The sequence below is a fragment of the Penicillium soppii genome (assembly GCF_028829465.1).
Source record: "Penicillium soppii strain IBT 18220 chromosome Unknown utg000007l, whole genome shotgun sequence".
Classification (NCBI taxonomy): domain Eukaryota; kingdom Fungi; phylum Ascomycota; class Eurotiomycetes; order Eurotiales; family Aspergillaceae; genus Penicillium; species Penicillium soppii.
The window spans coordinates 2,026,468-2,048,931 of NW_026643237.1; the positions used below are offsets into that span (position 1 = coordinate 2,026,468).

At 48.3% G+C, this 22,464-nt stretch overlaps 8 protein-coding genes across 8 annotated transcripts; 6 read left to right on the forward strand and 2 right to left on the reverse strand.

The window, feature by feature from the left end:
* Nucleotides 1-423: 423 nt before the first annotated feature.
* Nucleotides 424-1,723, forward strand: N7529_010024 (bromodomain-containing protein; the record flags this gene model as incomplete). Its single annotated transcript, XM_057245551.1, has 2 exons — nucleotides 424-615; nucleotides 668-1,723. 2 exons carry the CDS (start codon nucleotides 424-426, stop codon nucleotides 1,721-1,723), a joined length of 1,248 nt encoding a protein of 415 aa, XP_057093814.1.
* A 1,572-nt stretch (nucleotides 1,724-3,295) lies between these two features.
* On the reverse strand, nucleotides 3,296-3,559 carry N7529_010025 (uncharacterized protein; the record flags this gene model as incomplete). The annotated part of the gene is made up of 1 exon (XM_057245552.1): nucleotides 3,296-3,559. One exon carries the CDS (start codon nucleotides 3,557-3,559, stop codon nucleotides 3,296-3,298), a length of 264 nt encoding a protein of 87 aa, XP_057093815.1.
* A 2,984-nt stretch (nucleotides 3,560-6,543) lies between these two features.
* On the forward strand, nucleotides 6,544-8,865 carry N7529_010026 (serine/threonine-protein kinase; the record flags this gene model as incomplete). The annotated part of the gene is made up of 2 exons (XM_057245553.1): nucleotides 6,544-6,708; nucleotides 6,760-8,865. The coding sequence occupies 2 exons, from the start codon at nucleotides 6,544-6,546 to the stop codon at nucleotides 8,863-8,865; spliced, it is 2,271 nt and encodes a 756-aa protein (XP_057093816.1).
* Nucleotides 8,866-10,987: 2,122 nt separating this feature from the next.
* N7529_010027 (exosome non-catalytic core subunit RRP42) lies at nucleotides 10,988-12,165 on the forward strand (the record flags this gene model as incomplete). The annotated part of the gene is made up of 2 exons (XM_057245554.1): nucleotides 10,988-11,521; nucleotides 11,581-12,165. The coding sequence occupies 2 exons, from the start codon at nucleotides 10,988-10,990 to the stop codon at nucleotides 12,163-12,165; spliced, it is 1,119 nt and encodes a 372-aa protein (XP_057093817.1).
* Nucleotides 12,166-12,533: 368 nt separating this feature from the next.
* On the reverse strand, nucleotides 12,534-13,335 carry N7529_010028 (uncharacterized protein; the record flags this gene model as incomplete). Its single annotated transcript, XM_057245555.1, has 2 exons — nucleotides 12,534-12,911; nucleotides 12,967-13,335. The coding sequence occupies 2 exons, from the start codon at nucleotides 13,333-13,335 to the stop codon at nucleotides 12,534-12,536; spliced, it is 747 nt and encodes a 248-aa protein (XP_057093818.1).
* A 1,028-nt stretch (nucleotides 13,336-14,363) lies between these two features.
* On the forward strand, nucleotides 14,364-15,252 carry N7529_010029 (c-type cytochrome; the record flags this gene model as incomplete). Its single annotated transcript, XM_057245556.1, has 5 exons — nucleotides 14,364-14,397; nucleotides 14,758-14,789; nucleotides 14,849-15,007; nucleotides 15,080-15,174; nucleotides 15,228-15,252. The coding sequence occupies 5 exons, from the start codon at nucleotides 14,364-14,366 to the stop codon at nucleotides 15,250-15,252; spliced, it is 345 nt and encodes a 114-aa protein (XP_057093819.1).
* Nucleotides 15,253-16,230: 978 nt separating this feature from the next.
* Nucleotides 16,231-18,141, forward strand: N7529_010030 (uncharacterized protein; the record flags this gene model as incomplete). Its single annotated transcript, XM_057245557.1, has 2 exons — nucleotides 16,231-16,780; nucleotides 16,844-18,141. 2 exons carry the CDS (start codon nucleotides 16,231-16,233, stop codon nucleotides 18,139-18,141), a joined length of 1,848 nt encoding a protein of 615 aa, XP_057093820.1.
* Nucleotides 18,142-19,247: 1,106 nt separating this feature from the next.
* N7529_010031 (ATP-grasp fold subdomain 1) lies at nucleotides 19,248-20,497 on the forward strand (the record flags this gene model as incomplete). Its single annotated transcript, XM_057245558.1, has 3 exons — nucleotides 19,248-19,395; nucleotides 19,450-20,285; nucleotides 20,339-20,497. 3 exons carry the CDS (start codon nucleotides 19,248-19,250, stop codon nucleotides 20,495-20,497), a joined length of 1,143 nt encoding a protein of 380 aa, XP_057093821.1.
* Between the last annotated feature and the right edge of the window lie 1,967 nt (nucleotides 20,498-22,464).

Sequence of the window (22,464 nt, forward strand, 5' to 3'; positions counted from 1 at the left end):
CACCTGTAATCTAATGGTCAACTACTAGCTTCTCAAACCTGCCGAGAGTCGATATATTGCTTACTACATACAGTTCACGAAACGTCAAGGATGCAGGGGTACATGAAAGCGGTGTGACACGGACCCCAGGGCCTCATTCGTGACTGACAACAGCCCCTTGGACTACAAGTTGCTCTTCATGATAGCTCAACAACATACGCTTTCTATATTCATGGTCATTAATATCACGAACTCTCCCAACCGCGGATATCCTGGCTATCTTGCCGAGCGCAGTTGTCAACACAACATAAATCTAGGATTCGGATTCTAGTTACCTATTACATTCAAGGGAAAAGTGTACAATATTTACAGTCGGTCCCAGTTTAAGGTACACTTGTTTGCATATAGCTCATTGCAAGCTCGGTGTTGCCGATATTCGGCGTAATGGCAAAGCCAGAGTCGAAGTCAATCCCAGTCAATGGCGGGCAAAACCTCATAGAGAAGCGCATGACTAGCGAAGAATGCAACACAGCTCCTGATGCCAAAAGGATTAAAACCAAGAGGTTCCATGATGGCTTGATGGAATCGAATGTTAAAAATTCGGTTATAGCGCGAATAGTCCCTTTCCCAGAAAAGGTACGTATGACGAAACCTTCCACTACCAGGAACCACTTTGACTGTTCTAAAGCCTGCGGTCTTGGAAGAACGAAATGGCGACATCGAGTTCCGAGTTGTCAATAACGATGGCTCTGCAGAGAGTATGATTATCCTGACAGGCCTTAAATGCCTCTTTCAAAAGCAACTCCCGAAGATGCCCAAAGATTATATCGCACGTCTCGTCTACGATCGAACTCACTTATCTATCGCCATCATCAAAATGCCCCTGGAGGTCATTGGCGGAATATCATATCGAGAATTTCGAGCCCGCAAGTTTGCCGAAATCGTGTTTTGCGCGGTCTCATCTGATCAGCAGGTGAAAGGATACGGAGCACATCTCATGGCTCATTTAAAGGATTATGTCAAGGCTTCTTCCCCAGTGATGCATTTCCTAACCTACGCCGACAACTATGCCACCGGGTATTTCCAAAAACAAGGGTTCACCAAAGAGATTGCTCTCGACAAATCCATCTGGATGGGTTGTATCAAAGATTACGAAGGAGGCACACTTATGCAATGCTCTATGGTTCCCCGAATCCGATATCTCGAAGTTGGCCGTATGCTTCTCAAGCAGAAGGAGTCTGTTCGAGCCAAGATCCGCACCCTGAGCAAAAGTCACGTCGTCCACCCGCCCCCTCAGCAATGGGCCAACGGAATCGTCACCCCAACCGATCCACTCTCTATCCCTGCTATTCGGGCAACTGGCTGGTCTCCAGAGATGGACGAACTAGCACGGGAACCACGCCATGGACCTCATTTCAATGAACTTCGACGTTTTCTCAACGAGATCCAAAACCATAAACAAGCATGGCCTTTTCTCAAACCGGTTAACAAAGACGAGGTTCCTGATTACTACAATACAATTGCATCGCCAATGGATTTGTCCACTATAGAAGAAAGATTGGAGCGTGATTTTTATGCTGCTCCAAAAGACCTTGTCAGTGATCTCAAGTTGGTTTTTAATAATTGTCGGCAGTATAATGATGCGACAACGGTTTACACCAAGTGTGCGGTGAAGCTTGAGAAATGCATGTGGAAGCTTATAGAGGAGATCCCGGAATGGTTCAAGTTGCTTGAAGAAGAGTGATTGTTGCTAATGTGTTTTGCTGTGTGTTTTGGGGTGGGTTCTGTTCTGGAATTTAGTGAGAGTTTTGTAGGGTTGGATTCTGTTTCGAGCGACTGGGTTGAGGGCGCTACACAGATTGGCACGCTGAAATACATAATAGAAAAGATACCAGAAAAAAAGTGTTGAAGAGGTCTTTGAGCGAGGCCTCTTGAAAGGTGCTCAGAATCATTTGCAGTGCTATCTAGGTCATTGAGAATAACATCGATATCAACAAGAGGTTGCCCCAGGGCTCCAAGGAAGCTCATCTTACGTAGTAGTGCCAATGGCCTTTATTTAGGTATGTACAAGTTGTCGTGATGGCCCATAGTCCAAAACTACCCTACAGAGTCTCGGCAGCACATCACCGTCCTTGTCAGAGGCTCAAACAAGACATCAAACAGGTTCCTCGGAGAGCCACAAAAGGAGAAGATTTCAAATCAGCCTTCTGCCCAAATCACGGCAGCGACATCCGAGGTCAGACTATGACCTTCGAGAAAATGATAGAAAGCGGCGCACAAACCCCAAATAGAAACACATGCGAGATAGGCTCTGCATTAGGGGCAATCACAAAAGGGGGTCTGATTTCCAACCGGGCCACGGAGATTATTTCCCAGAACCCTGGGAGAGCTAACCCAAGATGACACGCTGAAAGACTCAGTCAAACACAGGGGTAGAGAGAAATATAGGAGGGGCAATATAAACAACGTGATTGCACGCAAGACATCACCGCCACCTTTCGGCAATCTAATAATACACCGGCGGAGTCGGAGTCGACGAAGGATGACAGGAACTAGGCACTGCCACTGAGGGCTAATCACCCAAGGGGAAGAAAAACAATCTAAAGTCAGACAGAAATATCTGCCCAAGTGTTGTAGACACCTTCCCGATGCGCAGAAGCTTCATCATCTCTAGAACGTTACTAGAGTGACGGCGGTCCCGTTGAGCCACTATACTGGAAGCAATTAAGTACCGATCCCCTTCGAACTAAATTAGTTCCTCGTGCTTGGGGCAATCTACTCCGTACGGTGCTTCATTATGGTAGATCTGACAGTCCCAGCGATCAAGGGGGTGTGTGCCTCTCCCGAGGCTTCCACGGCTTCTGGAAAACACAGACCGTTTCGGTGTTTGATGTGGGCCGTGAATTTAGCGTCGAAGGAATCGTTACGTTGTACTGTAGTGTGAGTCGAATGCGTCTAAATGGGTAACAGAAAAACAAAGTTACTCTCAGTTTTGTCCCTGCGTAAGTGGGAAGTTCGGGGCGAACCTCCTGGACATTCCCAAGTTGGTGATTTAGAATTTAACCTTCGTCTCCAAGTCTTGTTAGGGGGGCAACGAAAAGATTGACTATCTTCGCCCGTCTGAATTGCTTTTTTGGAGATCAATAAACCCATTGTAGATCAGAATAATTCGACCGTTGAGCCTATTATTCCCAATGTCTGATGGTCACATTGTCAGAACATCCTTCTCGAAGGTCGAAGGAACACGACGGCGCCTCCCAGCAGTTTGGAAAACAAATAGTTTCCCTTCCTAAGTGGCGAAAAAATCAATTCTCCCCTATAGCGGCCCTGCGCGGGTAGAGGGACGGGCCTGGATGAGGTCCACGGTGGAGCATTCCGTGGTGCCCCGAATCGACCGGTGCGCGACTAGGCGTTTGTGAGCGATAAGAGGCGTACAAGTGGTCGTCATAGGCGGAATACTGGAGAAAGTGGGCTGTTTCTGACGTCGGGGCCAATAACATTGTTGGCGCATAGGCTCCATTACACTAGTGATCTTTGCGCGGTGGTTATTGGTTTCCAATTTGGTACGCGCGGAGTACATCTCCACTTGTGAATTATTTCAGGTCTGGATGTGGCTTTGTGTCATCTCGCGCATTTGGTTGTATTTTGTGTACGCGGTGTGTACTCCAATGTCGTGTTGTTTTGTTTATGGCGTGCAGCGGTCTGGGATACTGGAAATATGGAGATACCCATAATGGAGTAAATAACCTACCATATGTATTGTACAAGATGGGGACACATTTTCATGAAGATCCACTGTGTATTCACTTGGTTTGTCTATGGTACAGCCCTGATTTACACAAATGGTTGAAAATCACTGAACATTGTAGAGATCGGATAGGGGTGATTGCCGAGCAATTGAAACCGTGGTGGTTAGGAATATATGGATACATCGGTGGAAACACGCTTGTGCAGGGGCGATACCTAGGTAGTTTTATACTGATTATACTGGTCACTTGGGTCGAATCAGCCTTGCAGAGTGCAATAAATCTTGGATCCTTGCGGGCCACAAACGGTTGCCCCAGGGTTCGTTGGTCTGACAGGTGCATTTCATCCCGCTTCCTGCAGGTAATTACATTTACCGTGTCAAGAGTCTCCATTGACTATGACCATCTGCTCATTTCCACGACTGTGTCCGCGGGACCGTGAACGTCCCTTGGCTTTGAAGTCGGTGGAGGCCCCGGACTGACGCGGTAAGAGACTTGCATGCGTTTGGATCATTATAGTGTCAGCACTCTGTTAGTACTCTAATTAACGATACCATCCTATACAAAGAACAGAATCCGTATTATTCCTTATGCTTACTTAGTAAATCATACGTTAAAACCTCCATAGCAACAGCCACTACGGAGTAATTCGCGCGACGAGTTTTTGAGTCGGATATTGAACAAATCACCCCCCAGTCGTCAACTTAGCGAATTTTACATGGCCAATCGGTCGCGGGAGAAACCATGATATTCTAACCATCACGGGGCCCAGACCGTACTTGTGTACCTGTTTTGATCCTGTGCCTTTGAACAAAGAAACGGAAAAATGAAACCGATCATATGCATCTCCCAGCCCAGCACGGCTTAATTTACCTATGTGCCTTTTTCTCCCGCAAACGTCTCCGTCTCCCCGGTGAACCTAGTTTACTAATTTCCCATATGGCATGCGAACCAACCATTCTTGAACACCATTCGACCCGACCAGTCGGAGGATCAGTCAGAAAAGATGTGTCTTTCTCCAGGAAAGCTCGGATGCATCCCGGGAGATCAGGTGGCGCAAAAAAAAAAAAAAATGAGAGGCAGGATGCCCGGTCAACGAAAGTCAATCTGAATAATATCCAATGTAAACCACGGTCACTGAGACAAGGATCCTTCCGATAGGAGAGTAATCATAATTCAGTCGTTCGTCCTGAGACCGTGACTGGCAGAAGTCCGAACGTAGGACATGACATAACGAAGATGACATGGCTCAGGAAAGGATGCTCCTTGCTGTCTAATCTGTGAGCTGGAACTGCGAGCTGTACATCCTACATCTGGTACATCAAGCAATTCAAGTGACTCGTACACCGAGGGAGATTTTGTAAGGAGATAATAATGTGAATATTTGAAAATGTCTAAGGTAATTCCGTTTGTCGATGATCCCAAGGTACTTTGTTTCTGGGGTCTTATAAGTAGCAGGCTACGGAGTATATCGGTTATTAGTCAGTCAACTAACCATTTGACAGGATAGTTCGAGGCAGCCAATATCAACGGGTGGAATAAAATACAGGATAACGCGGCCCAACCGCTTCGGAGACGCCCCAGACAAGTTACAGGCTAGGGCTTCGTGGGCAACGATTACAGGCTGCACACACATCTATTGTATGCCCAACCTCCTCAATTATTAGGCGCCGTGCATCCATAGCGGTCAGATGAGAGATTTACAATGCAGAAAGATATGCATTACAATAATGGATTCTAACGATGATTTGATATGGTACTTTTGTACTCCATTATAGAATGGATAAATGAATAGTGCATCCAAAATAATTTGAATGATAAATAGGGGAAAAGGAAATGATACAATATTGTCAATATGATGAAGAGTAAATAGGAACTGAAGTAAAGTAAATAGGTCATTTCAAGTAAGCTAAGGTACCCGTTTCCACTAAAGTCGTACCATTGGATGACGCGGGAGGAACCCGTTATTGGGATTTATTTCATCTTTCTGAATGGTCAATTTTATTTTATCTCGATTGTTTAGTTTTTTCTGTTTGGTTTCGTTGGTTTCTTTGGTTTCTTCTGGTATTGTTACTCTATTTTCTTTTTCTTATTTTCTTTAGTTTCGATTCGTTTTTTTTCTTTCCTTTTCATGCACAAACTGACGATAATTACCACCTCTTTACAGATAATTACAATGATCTTACCCACCATCATTATTTCCCCCATTTTATACCTATAGAATCCCCCCTCTCTATTATATGCCTCTTTTTCTTGTTCTTATACCCTACTCTGTGTTCTCCTCTGATTCCCTTTTTCCAAGAAGAAAAAAGAATACTCTATAATCTTTTACAAACCAACCTCATTTCCCAAACAAAGACCAATTTTGCCACGGTGGGCTGATCTGCAACGACCTAAAGTCATTAATTTACCGTCTCCACGGCCCCGTCTACAGGAAGCTCGAGCTGTCAGCGCGTCAGGGGCTCACACCCTCGGTCCTCCGATCCCTCCACTACGGGTCTTCTCCTATTCTGGTGGTTTCCCTTTTTATTGTTCTTTATTCATACATGACCTCCGTCACTCCCCCTCCAACTACTTCGTCACTCCTTACTTCTCATCAATGGGATCCCAATCTAGCTGCTGATTCTCGGACATGAACACTTGCTACATTTGATTTCCCTCACACTCACTTTGAGACCCTACAAATACAATCTCCATTTTTTTAAAACATAATTTGTGAGACCATCTGATCTTCATCAGAATGTTCGGAAAACTGACCCTCATTCTAGAACCCCTCATTCCTCTCCCGATCTGCTGGCAGACCAGAAGGAATATCACTATGACTGTCACATACGATACTCCCACGCGGGGGTCACATACATCCATGGCCACCCTCGAGGACCGCTTCGAGGTCATCAAGGATATCGGTGATGGAAGCTTCGGTAGCGTTGCGGTAGCACGGGTACGGACAGCCGGCGCTCACATCGCCCGGCGAGGCACTATGGTATGGAATGGCAAGAATTGGCGGTGTACACGCTCATACTGACCATCATAGGTTGCCATCAAAACCATGAAGAAGACCTTCGATTCACTGGGCCCATGTCTGGAATTACGAGAGGTCATCTTCCTCCGAACATTACCTAACCACCCCCATCTCGTCCCTGCTCTCGACATCTTCCTCGACCCTCTCTCCCGCAAGCTTCACATTTGCATGGAATACATGGATGGAAACTTGTACCAGCTGATGAAGGCTCGTGATAACAAGTACTTCGATGGCAAGCATGTCAAGAGTATTCTTTACCAAATATTGTCGGGCCTAGACCATATCCACGCCCACCATTTCTTCCACCGTGACATCAAGCCCGAGAACATCTTGGTCTCAACCTCCGCCCCCAACGACTCCGCCTTTAGCCGCTACTCTAACCTCGTCACTCCTCCCTCTACTCCTCCCGTTTACACCGTGAAGATCGCCGACTTCGGACTCGCCCGTGAGACCCACTCCAAACAACCATACACAACCTATGTCTCAACACGTTGGTACCGTGCACCTGAAGTGCTACTCCGCGCAGGAGAATACTCGGCCCCGGTCGATATGTGGGCAATGGGCGCGATGGCAGTCGAGATCGCTACGTTGAAGCCCCTGTTCCCAGGAGGCAACGAGGTGGATCAAGTTTGGCGCGTGTGCGAGATCATGGGCAGCCCCGGAAACTGGTACTCCAAGGCGGGCGCGAAGATCGGTGGTGGTGAATGGCGCGAAGGATCGCGTTTGGCTCACAAGCTTGGCTTCACGTTCCCCAAGATGGCACCCCACGCGATGGAATCCGTTCTTCAGCCGCCAATGTGGCCCGCAGCTTTCGCCGAGTTCGTCACATGGTGTCTCATGTGGGACCCAAAGAACCGCCCGACGTCTACCCAAGCGCTGAACCACGAGTACTTCGCCGATGCGGTCGACCCTGTACGACCCAAGTCCTCGACCTCATCTAGGCTGTTGGGTCGCAAGCAGTCTGAGAAGAGCTTCAAGTCGCCCAACCTTACCCCTGGTGACTCTCCTACATTGTCTTCAAAGCCTTCTTGGTTCCGCAGATCATTGATCGCCCGGTCAGACAGCCCTGCCCCTACTATCGAGGACAGTCCTGCCAGGCCGTCGGCTGTTACTCAAGTCACTGTCCCTGAGATCCAGCCTGTTAAGGCGCGTCCCGCAAATACCAAGCGGGCTACCTGGGCCAGCGGTGCCCCTATGCCTATCCTTCCTTCCATCCGTCCTGTCTCTCCCCTATCAAACTCCGTTACAGCTCAAGCCAACGCCACAGTGGCACACGGTGAATCATCCAAGTCATCTGATACAGCGGCAAGCACAAAAATTGGTCGTCAGCTTTCTGTCAATTCTAACGGGAATCATTACTCAGACTCGAGCCGCCAAGAGGCCGAAAGAATGCTCAACGGCTCAGGGAACAACACCCCAACCACCAAAGAAAGCTTCTTCTCGCACCTCCGAAAACGCGCTCGCAGATTGTCAGGACGCAACCAGGCTGCAGCCCCTGATGATGTTGAAGCCAACGCGGGGTGTATTCCATGGTCGAATCGTTCATCGATGGCTCTTGACGGACCTACCAGTGAACCCAAACAAGGTTCCGACTTGAGCGAGCTGGACAGAGCGCTTCAGAGTGTCAAGTACTCATTGGACTCGTCTACCCTCAGCAATGTCCCTGTGCACCTGAGTAACGGCACCGACTACAACAAGCGTCAATCAATGCCTCAAGCTACTGCCAATACGTCTGCGCCCATATCCAGCCGAACCCGCCGTGCCAAGCAAATGTCTGGCCACCCTGTTCACCGATACGAGACTCCTGAGGAGGAAGATGAGCTCCTGGATGAGGTCTTGCAGTCCGCCAGCAAGGCTGCCAAGCGCCTTGCCCAGACCCAGTCTATGGTCGTTGAACCGTCGAGTCGTACCTCGCGCGCTCTGCCAAACCCCTATCCCACCCCGTCACCGACGGCCAAGGAAAACGCCGCATTTGGTCACCAGTCGACGCCCAGCAAGCTGAACATCCACAAGATGGATCACGCTGCAAGCCGCCATTGGCCCACTCCTCCCTACGAAGAGGCCGAGTACCACAACAAGAAGCCTGATTACTTCGCGCGTGGATCCAACTTCATTTAGATGGCTTTACTCCCTTCACTAAAATATCGAATTACATCACACCATCTCTTCCAACTTTCTTCGAAAAAGAAGCACAAATTTGGCAAAATTGCACAGAAATCGAGCCACCGAGCTCGAGGCGCATGGATTCGGGCATCATTTTATTCTCACTGGCCACTTTCGGACGGTGTTATTTTATGTTTTTCACATATGGGCATTGGGCTTTTGCCATCGTTTTGCTTTTTTTTCCACTTCATACCCCTACAGGCCTTTTATAGATGGATGCGGGCCTTGTTACCTTTTTCCTTCCGGAGTCCTTTCATTTACATTTACATCTTGATACACATTGTTTATGGGGCGTGTTTTCTTTCATTGGCATTTGATACCACATGCGCTAGTCGCATCATACACCGCATTTCCCTTGGCCTTCTAGGCCTTTTACCTTCTCTGGCATATCCTCACAACTGATACTCGAATTCCGATATCTGTCGCACATTATTCTCGATGAATATGGCTTTTTCTTTTGTTGATAATTCTCACCCTAAACCCCCACCCCCCTTGTACATTTCCGGCTACTGCCTGTTGCATCCTTATTCTTGTCTATCGTTCGTTTATTTCCGGCATTTACATACTCCTGCCTTGCTGCTCTTGCTTTTGTATCATTCTCTGATGACGTCTGGCGGGGATCCAGCTCGTTCTATACTATTGTAATATACTACACCTTGGCTGAGGCTATGTCCATACGCACAGCTTACTGCTACATATGCACTGATTACTTCACACATTGGCGGCTCTTTTCAAAGTTTGTAACCAGTCAAATTGACCTCGGAACTACATATAGTCAAGGATACTACCTAGGTACTTGAAAGCAGGATTTGAGGATCAGCTGATCGGTAGCTGAGTCGACTGTTGAAATGAAGTTCAAAAGCCATGGTCAGTAAATTCACTCTCCCTGCATTGCCATAGTTCCTCTGCTTAGCCCTTGTCACTCATTGCCCCCGAACTATTCGCTTCCTTCGACAATGGAACATGATACGCAAGCCCTTGAATTGATCGGAATTGGCAGTACTTGCCCACAGCTAATTCAGTAGGAACGTCTACCGAAGCGACCCTGTTCAATTGGCCAAAGATAAAAGCCAAGATTGGATTCGCAGCCATCCCACCCAAAAATTACGTCCGATCAAGTTCGGTTGCAGTGCAACAGACTTGATATTAGGATACCGGTTGGCGTAAGATTGGGTGAAGTAGATATTGGCGAGTTTTGACTGGCCGTAGCGGGCCATGGTGTTGATCTCAGCAAGAGGAGTCTTCACTTGATCAAGAAGAAGACCACCTTTCGGCGTTGATCGATATACATCCGAGCTGACATTCAAAATGCGAATGTCTTTCTCGGGGACACGCACGGTTTCTTCGAGGATTGGTGGGTCTCGTAGCCATTTTCGGTCAGTACGGGTGGGAGAGCGAAATTCGACCCCGACAAATTTTACCAGATGCCCAGGCCTTAGATTTCAAGGAGCACATTAGACCCGATATCACAACAGACCTCTCGGTTCCGGTTTTAGCTTATTGATTATGCTAAGGGTCATTTCCTACGCAAACGTAAAACGCAAGCAAGACACATGGTATAAAGAAGCTCGTCGGCGACAGTAGTTAATTTCAAGCGAGTGCTCCAAAATTCTTTTAAGCCGCCGATCGATAGCCTGGGTCGTCCGAGTCTTGGATTAAGCTTGCAGAAACACGGGGGAGAGGGTGTACAAAGCTCGTATTCAAGGACATAGTTAGATCTCGAAATAGTTATTGATGCCCACGATACCAGCGGAATAACAATGATCCGATATCCATCCAGATTTCCTGATTGAGAATGCTCTACTCGACTGTACAACTTTTCCCCTCACCTCAATTGCTCTCCAGTACCACGCTCGCAGTCAATATCCGACTGAAGAGAGCTTTCAGCACTGGTTACCAGTTGTTAGAACACCCGAAAGTTCCTTGGACAAGCATTTTTCAAAATCGCGGGTCGATCACTACAAAATTAAATCGCCCGCCAACAGCTCCGAGATAAATCTCGCGCAACCGATTATTGGTTGAGCTTCCCACGATCAAAAGCCCAAGGCAAATATAACAACAACCCACACCTCTCAAAATGTCGAACCAAAGACAAGCCTCATCCGCCTCCCAAGTCCCCCACCTCTCACCCGCCGAACTTTCCTACCTCTACACCTCCCTCAGTCTCCCCAAAAACCCAATTCGACCAGACGGCCGCTCACCAACACAATTTCGGCCTCTGTCTGCCGAGACAACCATCCTCCCCGGCACAAATGGCAGCGCGCGCATCGGTTTCGCAGACGGCACGCAAGCGATCGTCGGTGTCAAAGCCGAGGTCGAGAAGACAGTCCTCGCAGCTGATACACTCGACTCACGCAGTTTGGCGCAGCATGGCGATGCGCTGAATCGCGAGGGCGAGGAAGGCTCCGCTGCTGTCTCTGGGCAGGGAGAGTGGGTTCAGATGTCTATTGAGATCCCGGGGTTCAGGGACGACGATGCGCTTCCTGTTTTCTTGGGTGAGATGATGCGCGAGAGTCTGGTTGGTTCTGTTGAGAATAAGGATGAAATGGCTGGTGGGTTGAAGGCGAGACTCGTTATCAACAAGCGCTGGCATTGGCGGTTGTATATCGATGTAAGTGCTTTTCTATGTGGTGGTTCAAGATTCATGGAAACTAACAGACTATACCACAGGTTCTTTTACTCTCTCAACCCCTCGCTTACCCCCTTCCCCTCCTCTCTCTCACAACCCACCTCGCACTCCTTAGCACTAAGCTCCCAAAATTGAAGTCCACAGGCGAAGAAGACCCCTTCTTCGACGATGACTGGGCTGCTGCTGAGTACCTGTATCCGCGTTCAAAATCATCGACCGGCTCATTTAACACTGTCCGCCCACCCGTGACCCTTCTAGTGATCTCTGTTGGCGAGAACGTCATCTTCGACCCCAATCGTGAGGAAATTGCCGTCGCAGACGCCGTGCTGGCCATTTCTATCACCCGCAGCCATGACTCTGAGACCTTGAAATTGCTCTCTATCCGATCTATTGACCCGCCTTCCCGCTTAACCCAGCCTGCCATTCCTAATTCTGAGAATGTGAATATTCTCAGTGCTACGCAGGGCGAGGAGGGCGCTGGTCAGGAAGAGGTTAGCGGTGTTTGGAGACCTAGGCGGGGTGGTATTAAGCGCTCTGTGATCGCGCGCATGGTTAAGACTGTACTTGGGAAGGGGGGTGTTGGCGAAGAGGTCCTTGAAGGCCTCGAGGGTGTTGAGGTGCAATAGATCTCGAGTTTGTATGATAATCAACGCCATTTTGGTTCAATATCAAAGCTGCTTTTTCTGGAGTTTGGAGAAAGCGCTGGTTCTTTTTACTTCGTCTTATTATATTTTCAAGAGTTGGAGTAGTTTCCGTTTCGTAGCTGAATCATTCAGCTCTAATATACAAAGTGCGAGTACAAAATGAGGTTTCGCCCATTTACGTCAATGGCAGGCAGGGCCAGGACCCATGCCGGCAGATGGTAAGCTTATAGCCTGCATCTAGGTCCACCTCGTCAAGAAATGGATCCAGAGCCAAATTCCACAGACAGCCATACACTCTTACCGATATTTTCTTCGAAATAGTATAGCCCCAAGAGCAATTGAGCGCCCAATCACCAAATCCCCAACCACTTCTTGACGGGCCGCTTATTCCCCTCGAAATCAATATACTCCTCACTGCCCACAGCGGCAGGCGCAGCAACCGGGGACTGCGAATCAGCCTCAACGGCCTCATTCTTCTCCGCCTCCTCCAGCCCATGCGCAATACGGTACTGCTTCCTCTTCTCAGCATCCTCAACCCGGCGATGGCGCTGCTCCCGCACCCGCATAGAATTATGCTGCACATGCATCCGCCACACAGAGAATGCCTGCGAGATCGTGCCGAACGGGGAAGTCAACAGACCCGACCAGGGAGGGAGGAGATGCGCGAACGGAGACGTTGCTTTGAAGTTCGTTGTGAATGTAAAGCCCGCACAGGAGATGAGAACGCCCTGGACCGGTTAATTCTACAGATCTTGCTACTTGTTGTGGGATCAGTATGCTCACCATCGCAATCCAGACATGAATCCATTTGCTCGTCAGGAACCTGTGCATGACTGTCCCCTCTGGCGGGAACATGCCGGGGTATTGCGTCTTGCTCTGCTCGATGCGCTCTTTCTCTGTTGTGCGTGGGCCATATTCGAATGGCTGGCCTGCTGGTACGCCCTTTGGCGAGGGTGGCACGATGCGCTGCGGGTGAGATGGGGGGCGGAAGCGGTCTGGTTTGGCGAGGACTCGGGGTTTGGGGGTTGAGGCTTTTTTGAGCACCGCGCTGGTCGAGCTGAAGCTGCGCGCGTTTTGGCGCTGGAGGGTGCGCAGCATTAGGGCTGTTGGGGGACCTCCTGGTAGGAGGAAGCTTGGGATTGGAGCTGGCATTTTGGAATGCCTTGGAGGGGTCTTTGTTGATCTAAATGTGGGACCATAGATGCAATTTTTGGAGAATGTTTTTATATCACGTGACATATTCGGGAAATCGGAAGCCCGACACAGTAGTTAAAGATCATGACCGCTAATCTTGCTATTTCTGTATGTGAACAAGAAAAAAACTTGGCAGATTGAGCGGGAAGTATTTGCGAGGCTTGAGCTTTTTATTTTTACTACAGTGTTCTTCTTGTAGGCTTATCCATGGATGATCGAATGACTCGTGAACTCGTCACTGGCTTCGACATCAATGATGTCTGCTACGTATCACTGTCGAGCTTACAGAATACCATTGCCGTATGTCCGTCCGTATGTATCTGCTACCTCGGTAACAGGCTAAATTGCCTTCGCCGGGAAGCATTCGAGAATAGACCGTTTCTGCCTCAGGATCCACAAACCGGGTCATCGGTGGACCAGGTCGGGCGAATGACAGTCCAGCCATTTCGAAGCCATGGTGGACCGAGAAGTGTTGGAGTGTTGAAATGCTCCAGTTCTCCAAAGGGGGAAAGGGATTGTTAAACAGGGGATATGAACACATAGCCAAGATTCGGTATCTAGGGAGGCTCAAAGGATATTCTGATGGGCTTCCAGGTTTGATAGCTCGTGGGAGATATAGTTAAGGGTACCTTTGATGACGAGCCATGAGATCATGAGGCGCTTTTCCACAACAATCCCTAATATATGTTCAGTACGCATGGCAAACCCCATGCACAAAGTGAAAGAGAATTTCAACAAAGATATCCGGGGAGTAACTATATAACGCGTCTAGTGTATCGAACGTGAGCCACACCGAAGTTCCCGGTTGCGCCCGTCTAACTGAATCATCTACACGCTGATTGGTGGATCAACGGATTACGAGAGGTTGTCGGGGCCAAGTACAAATAACCAGATTTTCTTCCTCTCCCTTCCCAGATTTTTTTTGTCTTGTACAGTGTTTTATTAATTCCTTCTTCTTCTTCTTTATCACTTCATAATCTCTCACAATGCCTCCCAAGAAGGAAGAATCTTTCGCCCCTGGTAAGCTATTCATTCTCTTTCGCATTGAGCTTGGGGAAGTGGTTGGAGCCGTGAAGAGGCCATTCAGCGACGGCGACGCGATACATCCTGTCCCCATGGAACACCTAGTAAAGATGTTTCCTTCACCGTGATATACCTCGCTCAATACTCTACCAACGCTCCAACCTCGATCTCTCCCAATTGCGACCATTGCCCCCGTTTCCTCCATCGCCGCATGCATAAGCTCTCAATATGTACATCTTCGATGTTTCTTTTTGTATCGGGAGCATCAAACGCATGCGCGATGGTGAGGGCGAGGACGAGCGCAAATATTTGCCAATGGAGTTCCTGGATAAAATGGCTAACCTCAACTTTTTTCAGGCGATGCCGCTAAGGGTGCCAAGCTCTTCCAGGTGAGTCAAATTATTTTTCACACGAATATGAAACAAAAGCTAACAGATTTGCTTCCTAGACCCGTTGCGCTCAGTGCCACACCACCGAGGCTGGCGGTCCCCACAAGGTCGGCCCCAACCTGAACGGTCTCTTCGGCCGCAAGACCGGTTCCGCCGAGGGCTACGCCTACACCGATGCCAACAAGCAGGCCGGTGTTGAGTGGAACAACGATACTCTGGTGAGTGAAATAAACATCAATGCCATCTTTCTTTTATTCAATCACAATCTGCTTACCACTATGCGCCTATAGTTCAAGTACCTCGAGAACCCCAAGAAGTTCATCCCCGGTACCAAGATGGCCTTCGGTGGTCTCAAGAAGACCAAGGAGCGCAATGACCTCATCACGTTAGTTATCGGAACACCCCCTGAACCATATACAAATACTAACAACCACACAGTCACCTCCAGGAGGTTTGCAAATAAACGACCTGATGTCTTTTTAATTCCCCGTTTTTGTCTGTTTACCCTAGAAGTTTGGGACTGGTTCTGGCGTGGGCTGATTCCCGGGTATTAAGACCGGGCATGTACTTTTATTACAATTTCGCCATGACCCACAATAGATTTGATCTCCTCTTCAATTTGTTTCTTCTTGTCTTTTTTTTTCTGCAGGTACTCTATGATTGCAGATCACTAAACCATTTTTATCATGATACGACCAAGTGCAAACGTATTTGTCCTGGTGTCTTGCGCATCCTCCGGATTGTCATGGAACTTGGGGTTATGATTGGTTGTTTGTCCTGCATGATGTATCAATTGGGCAAATATGGGCGGTCAGGCACAGAGGGAACTGGCAAGGTACTCATAAGGTACAAGGAACCTTGACACTAACACTAATAGACCCACCCACAAAATGATACTTTTGTGGTACCTATGCAGTACCTTTCTGGTATCTGATGTGTACACACCCTGTTGGCCTCGAGTCTTAGCACATGACCCCTGCGAGGATAGGCTGATTGGCCCAACCTCTTCGAGTTGGATACAAGTGAGGGGGATGCTCTTTTCGTCTTCCCATTCTCGACTTCTGCCCACATATGTTTAAGCCTTTTTGATCCCAATTATTGATTAACAAGCGCTTTGCACGATCGCATCTTGTCCAACTTCAACTATCGAATGCACCTCTTCTGGAGATATCCTGTGTTACCATCTAGAATCCAAGACCTGCCTTGTCGCATCGCATCGCATCATATTTTATCGCGTTGTTGGCACGAATTTGATCGCACTCTTTTCTTTTGTAACGGCTAGCGCACGAGATACTGTGCAAGCGCATATACTAATCGCTTTAGTTTGCAAAGTTGGGTTGACCGCAAGTGACCGCCATTCCCAGGCTTTAATCTGCGCTCAGTCGCTATTCACGCAGTGCCTCTCCTTTTGAGGTGCAACTATCACACTACGCCGTCCGGAATGCTGGATGACCTAGACAACGTCTTCGACGACCATCCATCCCTGGAAGCGTCGCTCGAAGACTTCGAAAGCAACACACAAAGATCTCCCATGTTCGGATTACCGTCTCAGCACTCTGGCTTCCGATCTGACGACTCGGAGAATGATGATGATGAGATCGAGGATGAACTGGTCGACGATCGCTGGTCCCCACCTGGCTTTCTCAATGAAGACGGCCAAAGAGGTGGATGGTACCGCCATCAGCCTTATATTATGCGCAAAGGTAACCCCCACCATCTCAAGCCCACAATTGGGCTCAGCGTCTCTCCATCCCAGTCGCGTGAGCCAAGTCCACAGTATGAGGATGCGCTTGAGAGCCCCACGACAGGGACAGGTGATCGCGCTACACCGGGTGACATATCTGTCGCGGCCAATGTGCCTCTACCGGCGGGTGCAGATACCCCCCTCCTTGGACGATCCCCAAGTCCACACCCAGGTCCAAGTACAGATCGCACCGCTCGCCAGAGTCCAGAGGACGAGGAAGGCTTTAGGCCCGAGAAATTGAGCAATTGTAGGCCCTGTCTGATCTAGATTCAGTTCCAGGCGCGTGGTATACTAACGTTGTCGCGATAAGATATTCGCTTTGCCGTGCGTGCAGAAGTCCAGCACCGAGAACCCATTGCCGCAATGTTTGGATATTTGCGCTCAAAGTTCGAGCGCATGACCAGCTCAAAGTCTAACACTACGTTATCCGTGGTCATCATCCTAATCTCAGTCGCTTTCATGCGCGCCCTAGTCCTCCCAGGCCTCCCCCAATCAATTCCCGATCTAGTCAAACTATCCGGATTCGCCCGTTCCTTCGAGCCGTTAATCTACTACTCGGAGAACGGCGTCCAGCAGATCGGCACACTACAAGAAACAGGCGTCGCAGTCTGGGATCTGAGCGAATCCGTCCGCGGCACAAACATGACCAGCGCCCCCATAATCGTTCACCAACTCGACGAACTCTCCGACTCCCTCAAATCTCTCTCTCTAGAGCTGACCCGCTTCTTCGCAAACGTCGACTCAGATATTGACTCCATCCTAATAGTAATGGACTGGGCAAAGCGCGAACTGGAAACCCTCTCAGCGCAACCCCCAAGCTCCCTCCCCACAATTGTCTTCGACAACATGCACAACATGCTTTCGCGCCTAGGCGCCCTGGAACGCCCAGTCGCCGAAGGCCCCGCCACCTCAACAACAACACCCCTCGGTCACCTTGTCATGGCCATCCTGGGCCCAACATCCGCACAGCGAACCCGCTCAACCCTCACCCGCACCTTCACAGAGTTCCTCTCCGTCCTGGAAGAATCCATAAACAGCGAACTATCACATTCAACCGCGCTCTTCGCCCTATTCGAATCAATAGACCGCCAATTCCTCAACTTGCAGCGCACCGTGGTACGCGAGTCAGACGCCCAAGAACGCGCCGAAGGCGAAATGCTCTCATCGCTGTGGACGCGCGTTCTGGGGCCTGATGCTCTCGCCGTGCGCAAATACGAAAAGAACAAGAAGTTGCTCGCGAACGTGCGCTCGCGCACAGTCGCCAATAAACATCTTCTCGTCGATCACCGCGGCCGGCTTCTGACGCTGAAAGTGAACCTGGAGACGCTGCGGCGAAAACTTGTTAGTCCGCTTGTGCGGCGGAATGACTCTGTCAGTTTTGTAGGGTCTGTTGATGGCGGGAGTGGGAATGGGAATTCGGCTGCGGGGCGCATGTTGGGGCCTGTGGAGGCTGTTATTGATGGGCAGATTCGTGGGCTGGAGGGGACGTATGATTATCTTCGGTCTGTGAGGGAGAGGCAGAAGGCTAAGCTAATGGAGATGGTTTATGGGGCTGGGAGGAAACCTAGTCAGGCTATGATTGATGGGTTGGAGAGGGATGACGATTGAGGCGTGGCTCTTGCTTTGATCGCTTTCTTGTCTGCATAGCATTGCTGGGTTTCTAGGGCTTTCCTTTCTCCTCTCTGTGTCTGGCGTTCTCGGGCATATGCCACCGGGCTGTGGCTGAGGGATGGTGGTTACCTGCTCTGTCTCTCTCGCTCTTTTTGGTTTTTTTTCCTGCTTTTGGTTTTGTGGCGAATTGGTAGGAGTGCGTCGGAAAGGAATAGAAATGTGGCGCTAGCTGGTTTTCGAGTTAATGAATCCTGTTCGCTTTGGATTCTTTTGTATAATGAAATGCTGGCTGTTCATAGTCCTTGGTTACATTTCTGTCATTGAAGCGCTCATTTTATTTCCCTCTTCTTTCTCAAAGGATGCAGGAATAGAATCTGTCTTTTCTGGTGTCAGATTCAGCGACGGTCTCGTTTAGCAAATTCGCACCCTCGGGGGATTCTTTGCTTTGTATGAATGGCATGCTGTTGTTCTCTCCACTTTCCGGAAGCCCTAAACAAAAGAGCTTGTTAGGCTTGCAGACACTCAACATACTTTCGCCTATCGAGGGCTCTAAGGAAAGTTCAAGTTGACTATTGAGAATGAGCCTGTCCAAATGGAAAAAGATACCGAAATATGAAGACCTTGCTTAAATCTACAGTATATAAATAATATTTAGAGACAGAACCCGACAACAATCAACGCACTGCCCAGGTGAACGATCCATCCTTCTTTAAAATTGTTTGACAAGCCGACACAACGAGATGATAAATTCATTTTCAGTGTAAATCCAACTTCCGTTGATTTTGCTCCATAGATGGGTCAAATGTACTGTCGTTGATCAATAATTCGAGGGGTTTTTTGAAGCGCTTGATTTGAGAACATAGGTAGATCCTCCTTGACCTGACAAATAGCTTCCTGAACTACCTGAGTAGTATTTTATGCTTATTAATCTTGACACAGATGACGAAGTTATCTATGTCCACTTTGCTCGTTATATTGTGAGATTCCTTTCCCAAAGCCCTCACGGATCGGTCCAACTCCGAGTAAAGGAGCCACCCGAGAGTGGGGGATCGCCAAATGACCACTCTCCAACATGATGAATCTACATCTACAATTCTCCTGCCATGCTTAAGACATCATTGAGGAGCTCCATGCAAGGTATCAAAGGAGCAAGATGGAATAGCATTTCCAGCAAGCCTACCGTTGCAGTGCTATTCCAAGCAATTGAGCCTCCAGTAATCAACGGAGTGCGCAAGCCGCGCAAGCCAGGTGGTAAGCCACAAATCTTCCCAGAGGATAAACTCCAGTACTGATTGATTTCTACAGGTTATCAGGACTCAGGCGCAGATATCGCATATACATTGCGCGCCAAGGGAATCGAGGTTATCACACGACAGGCCTCCCCTTCTATTGCCCAACATGAGGGCTGGTGCTTCCCAGATTCAGAAGAAGGAATACATTCCGCTATAATTCAAGGTGCTACACATATATGGGCGAACACTATTGTATTTGCCTCGCATCCTCTGCAAACAGCATCATGTCTGGATTCCTATGCCCCAACACTGCGAGTGGTAGGCCAACCACCAGGTTTGGTTGAAAAGTTCGATGACAAGATGTATCTCAACAATCAGCTGCGTGCTTTAGGAGGCTTTACCCTGCCACAAGCATGGGAAGTAAAGGTAGGAGATGATGTGGATGCCCTGGTCCAGTCGATTCTCGCCTATCCCATTGTCGGGAAACCCGTTCGTGGACGCGGGAGCCACGGTGTCAAAGTGTGTCCCAGTGCGACTGAATTGAAATCTCATATCGAGTCTCTCTTCAATGAATCTCCCGTCGTGTTGCTTGAAGAGTTCCTAGCTGGCGAAGAGGCCACTATCACGGTGATGCCTCCGTCTCCCAACCGAGCGGAATATTGGAGCATGCCACCCGTGACTAGGTTCAATCACGACCAGGGCATTGCGCCATACAATGGAAAAGTCGCTGTGACTACCAATTCGCGTGTTGTGACCAAGGATGAAATGTGCGATTCGACGTATGGCCAGGCAATGCGTCAATGCGAAGGAGTAGCCAGTCTGATCAAGGCTACGGCACCTATCCGCATTGACGTCCGGCGCTTCCAGCCTCAGTCAGGATTTGCTATTTTTGACATCAACATGAAGCCCGTGAGTACTCTAGGTGTCTTGAATCTGGTTTGTGTGCTAACTTCAAACCCTAGAATATGACTGGTCCTGGTCGACCAGGCCGTGAAGATCAGGCTAGCTTGAGTGCTATAGCAGCTTCTGGATGTGGATGGGACTATCCGACTTTACTGCAAAATATCTTGCACGGTGCCTCGACTCTCGAGACTTTCCGCCAATACTGCAGCCCTTTGTGAACAATGTTGTAAGAGCCCAACGATTACAAGAAACATGGAATTATCACCAAAAACAACATTTATTGACAAGAAGAACGTTCATACATGCTTATACTCAAAGACGAGTCAAACTCATCTTTCAGCGTTGCCATCTCAATATGATCACCCCCATCTCCCATCTCCCATCTCCCAAAATCCGGCCATATCCTGTCAACATCCTCTATCGGAGTACCCTGGTGACACTGCCAAAGCATCAAGTCACTCAAAGGGCAAACTCCCGAGGTACGTATCATCAAGTCCGCAGGTATCTCCGTAACCGAGCTTCCCGTGATTTCAGAAGGAAAGCCACACCCGGTGATAGTCTCTCCGATAGCAGTAAAAACTCATCCCTGGCAGTACAAGCAATGCAAATATTCAGAACCTTGCCTTTGTGATGCTTTGTTGTATCCATAATCCTCGCAATAGCACTGGGAAAATGTTTGTCCAGCAATTCCAATTGGCCCACGACCCGTATTTTGACATCATGTTTCTCCACAGATGTGTTCGGTCCGTGGGTTTAAAGAAGCAAGCATTCTAATAGCCGCGTCAGTGTCTCGACTTGCTCTTTCGGTCTTTTGAAGTTTTCAAAGCTGAATGCGAGTAGGGAGATGACCCCGGTTCCGAGTGTGTAGCATTCATCCAAGTTCTTTGCAAGTCAGTTATTCAAATCTACCAATTGCTAGAACAATCTGCCATATTTTGGAGGGACTCACCTGTTTTAGTGTCGTAGCACCGGCTGAGTGCCCTTCGGCTACTGTCACGTCGTTTTTATTGGCATGTTGTCGGTTTTTATCCACAAAATATGCTACATTTTGTGGGATGGGACCTTGTTAGAGTATGTCCAGTATGGTTCCATTGAGGTATCTTAGTAAATGACTTATGGTTCGAAAGAGTAGGAGAACAAGTGCCATGATATCGGACATTGGGTTGAAGAAATGATTGGGAGTGAAGCTTAATGTTAGTTCGATTCCTTTACACACAGCCAGTATTTATAATGTCTCTCGGGAACAAGTTCTATTGGCCGTATTCTTGGCAAGATATCATCCTCAGGTTGGGTTTATAATTGCCTATATCTGCATTAGTGTTCTTTGTTTCATGCGTATGCCGGTCCCCGTAAAGTACATGCAAATTAATCGAACTACGTCCGGATGTATCTCTATTCATTGCCTAAAGATTGTCTACAAATAAGCATAATAAAGCAGTTATCTGCCGATACCGTACGTTTGGGAAATATGAATCGCTTAGATAGATACATGCATCTGTTCACGGCTGGTCTGTACAAGCATATACTTATATTCAAGAGTGAGAGTAAAGTGTGAAGCTGCCTGACGAATTATACACAAGCATCCGTAACTTTCTTTAATTGGTCACTATGGTGTGACAGTTAGTATATTGTCTTTAAGCTTGCTTTTCGCTGCTGCACGAGTCTCCTGGTTCACTGATTAACTTACTTTTAGAGTTCTCTCCGCTAAAATAAACACGCAAGCATTTATAGTTGACGGTCAATGTGGCAGACTACGAACGATTGCGTTTTTCTCCGCTAATCAATTCTCAGTCGGTGTTATTACCTCCGATGGAAGAACTTTCTGTACCGGTTAGTTAGAGAGTAACAAAAGGATAGCAGCACTAAGAGCCCGTTCGGCCGGGACTGGACATACGAGTGAGACACACACCTATCCAGCTACCGTGGCGAAAATTGCATACAGTCCTCTTGGTAGGATTTCGACTACTATAACTCCAATAAAATTACAACCGAAATGCGACCCTATATGACGATTTGAATAATAACATAGGTTTATAGGTGTAAACAAGTTTGATCCTGTACTTATATAGCATAAATGCCTTAAAATTATGGCAATCAGGGGTTGTTTGATTCGAGACTGACAAAGAAGCAAATAAGCAATAAAGAATCAAAGAGGCGGTGTGTGGCCTACCTTTTCTCTACGACA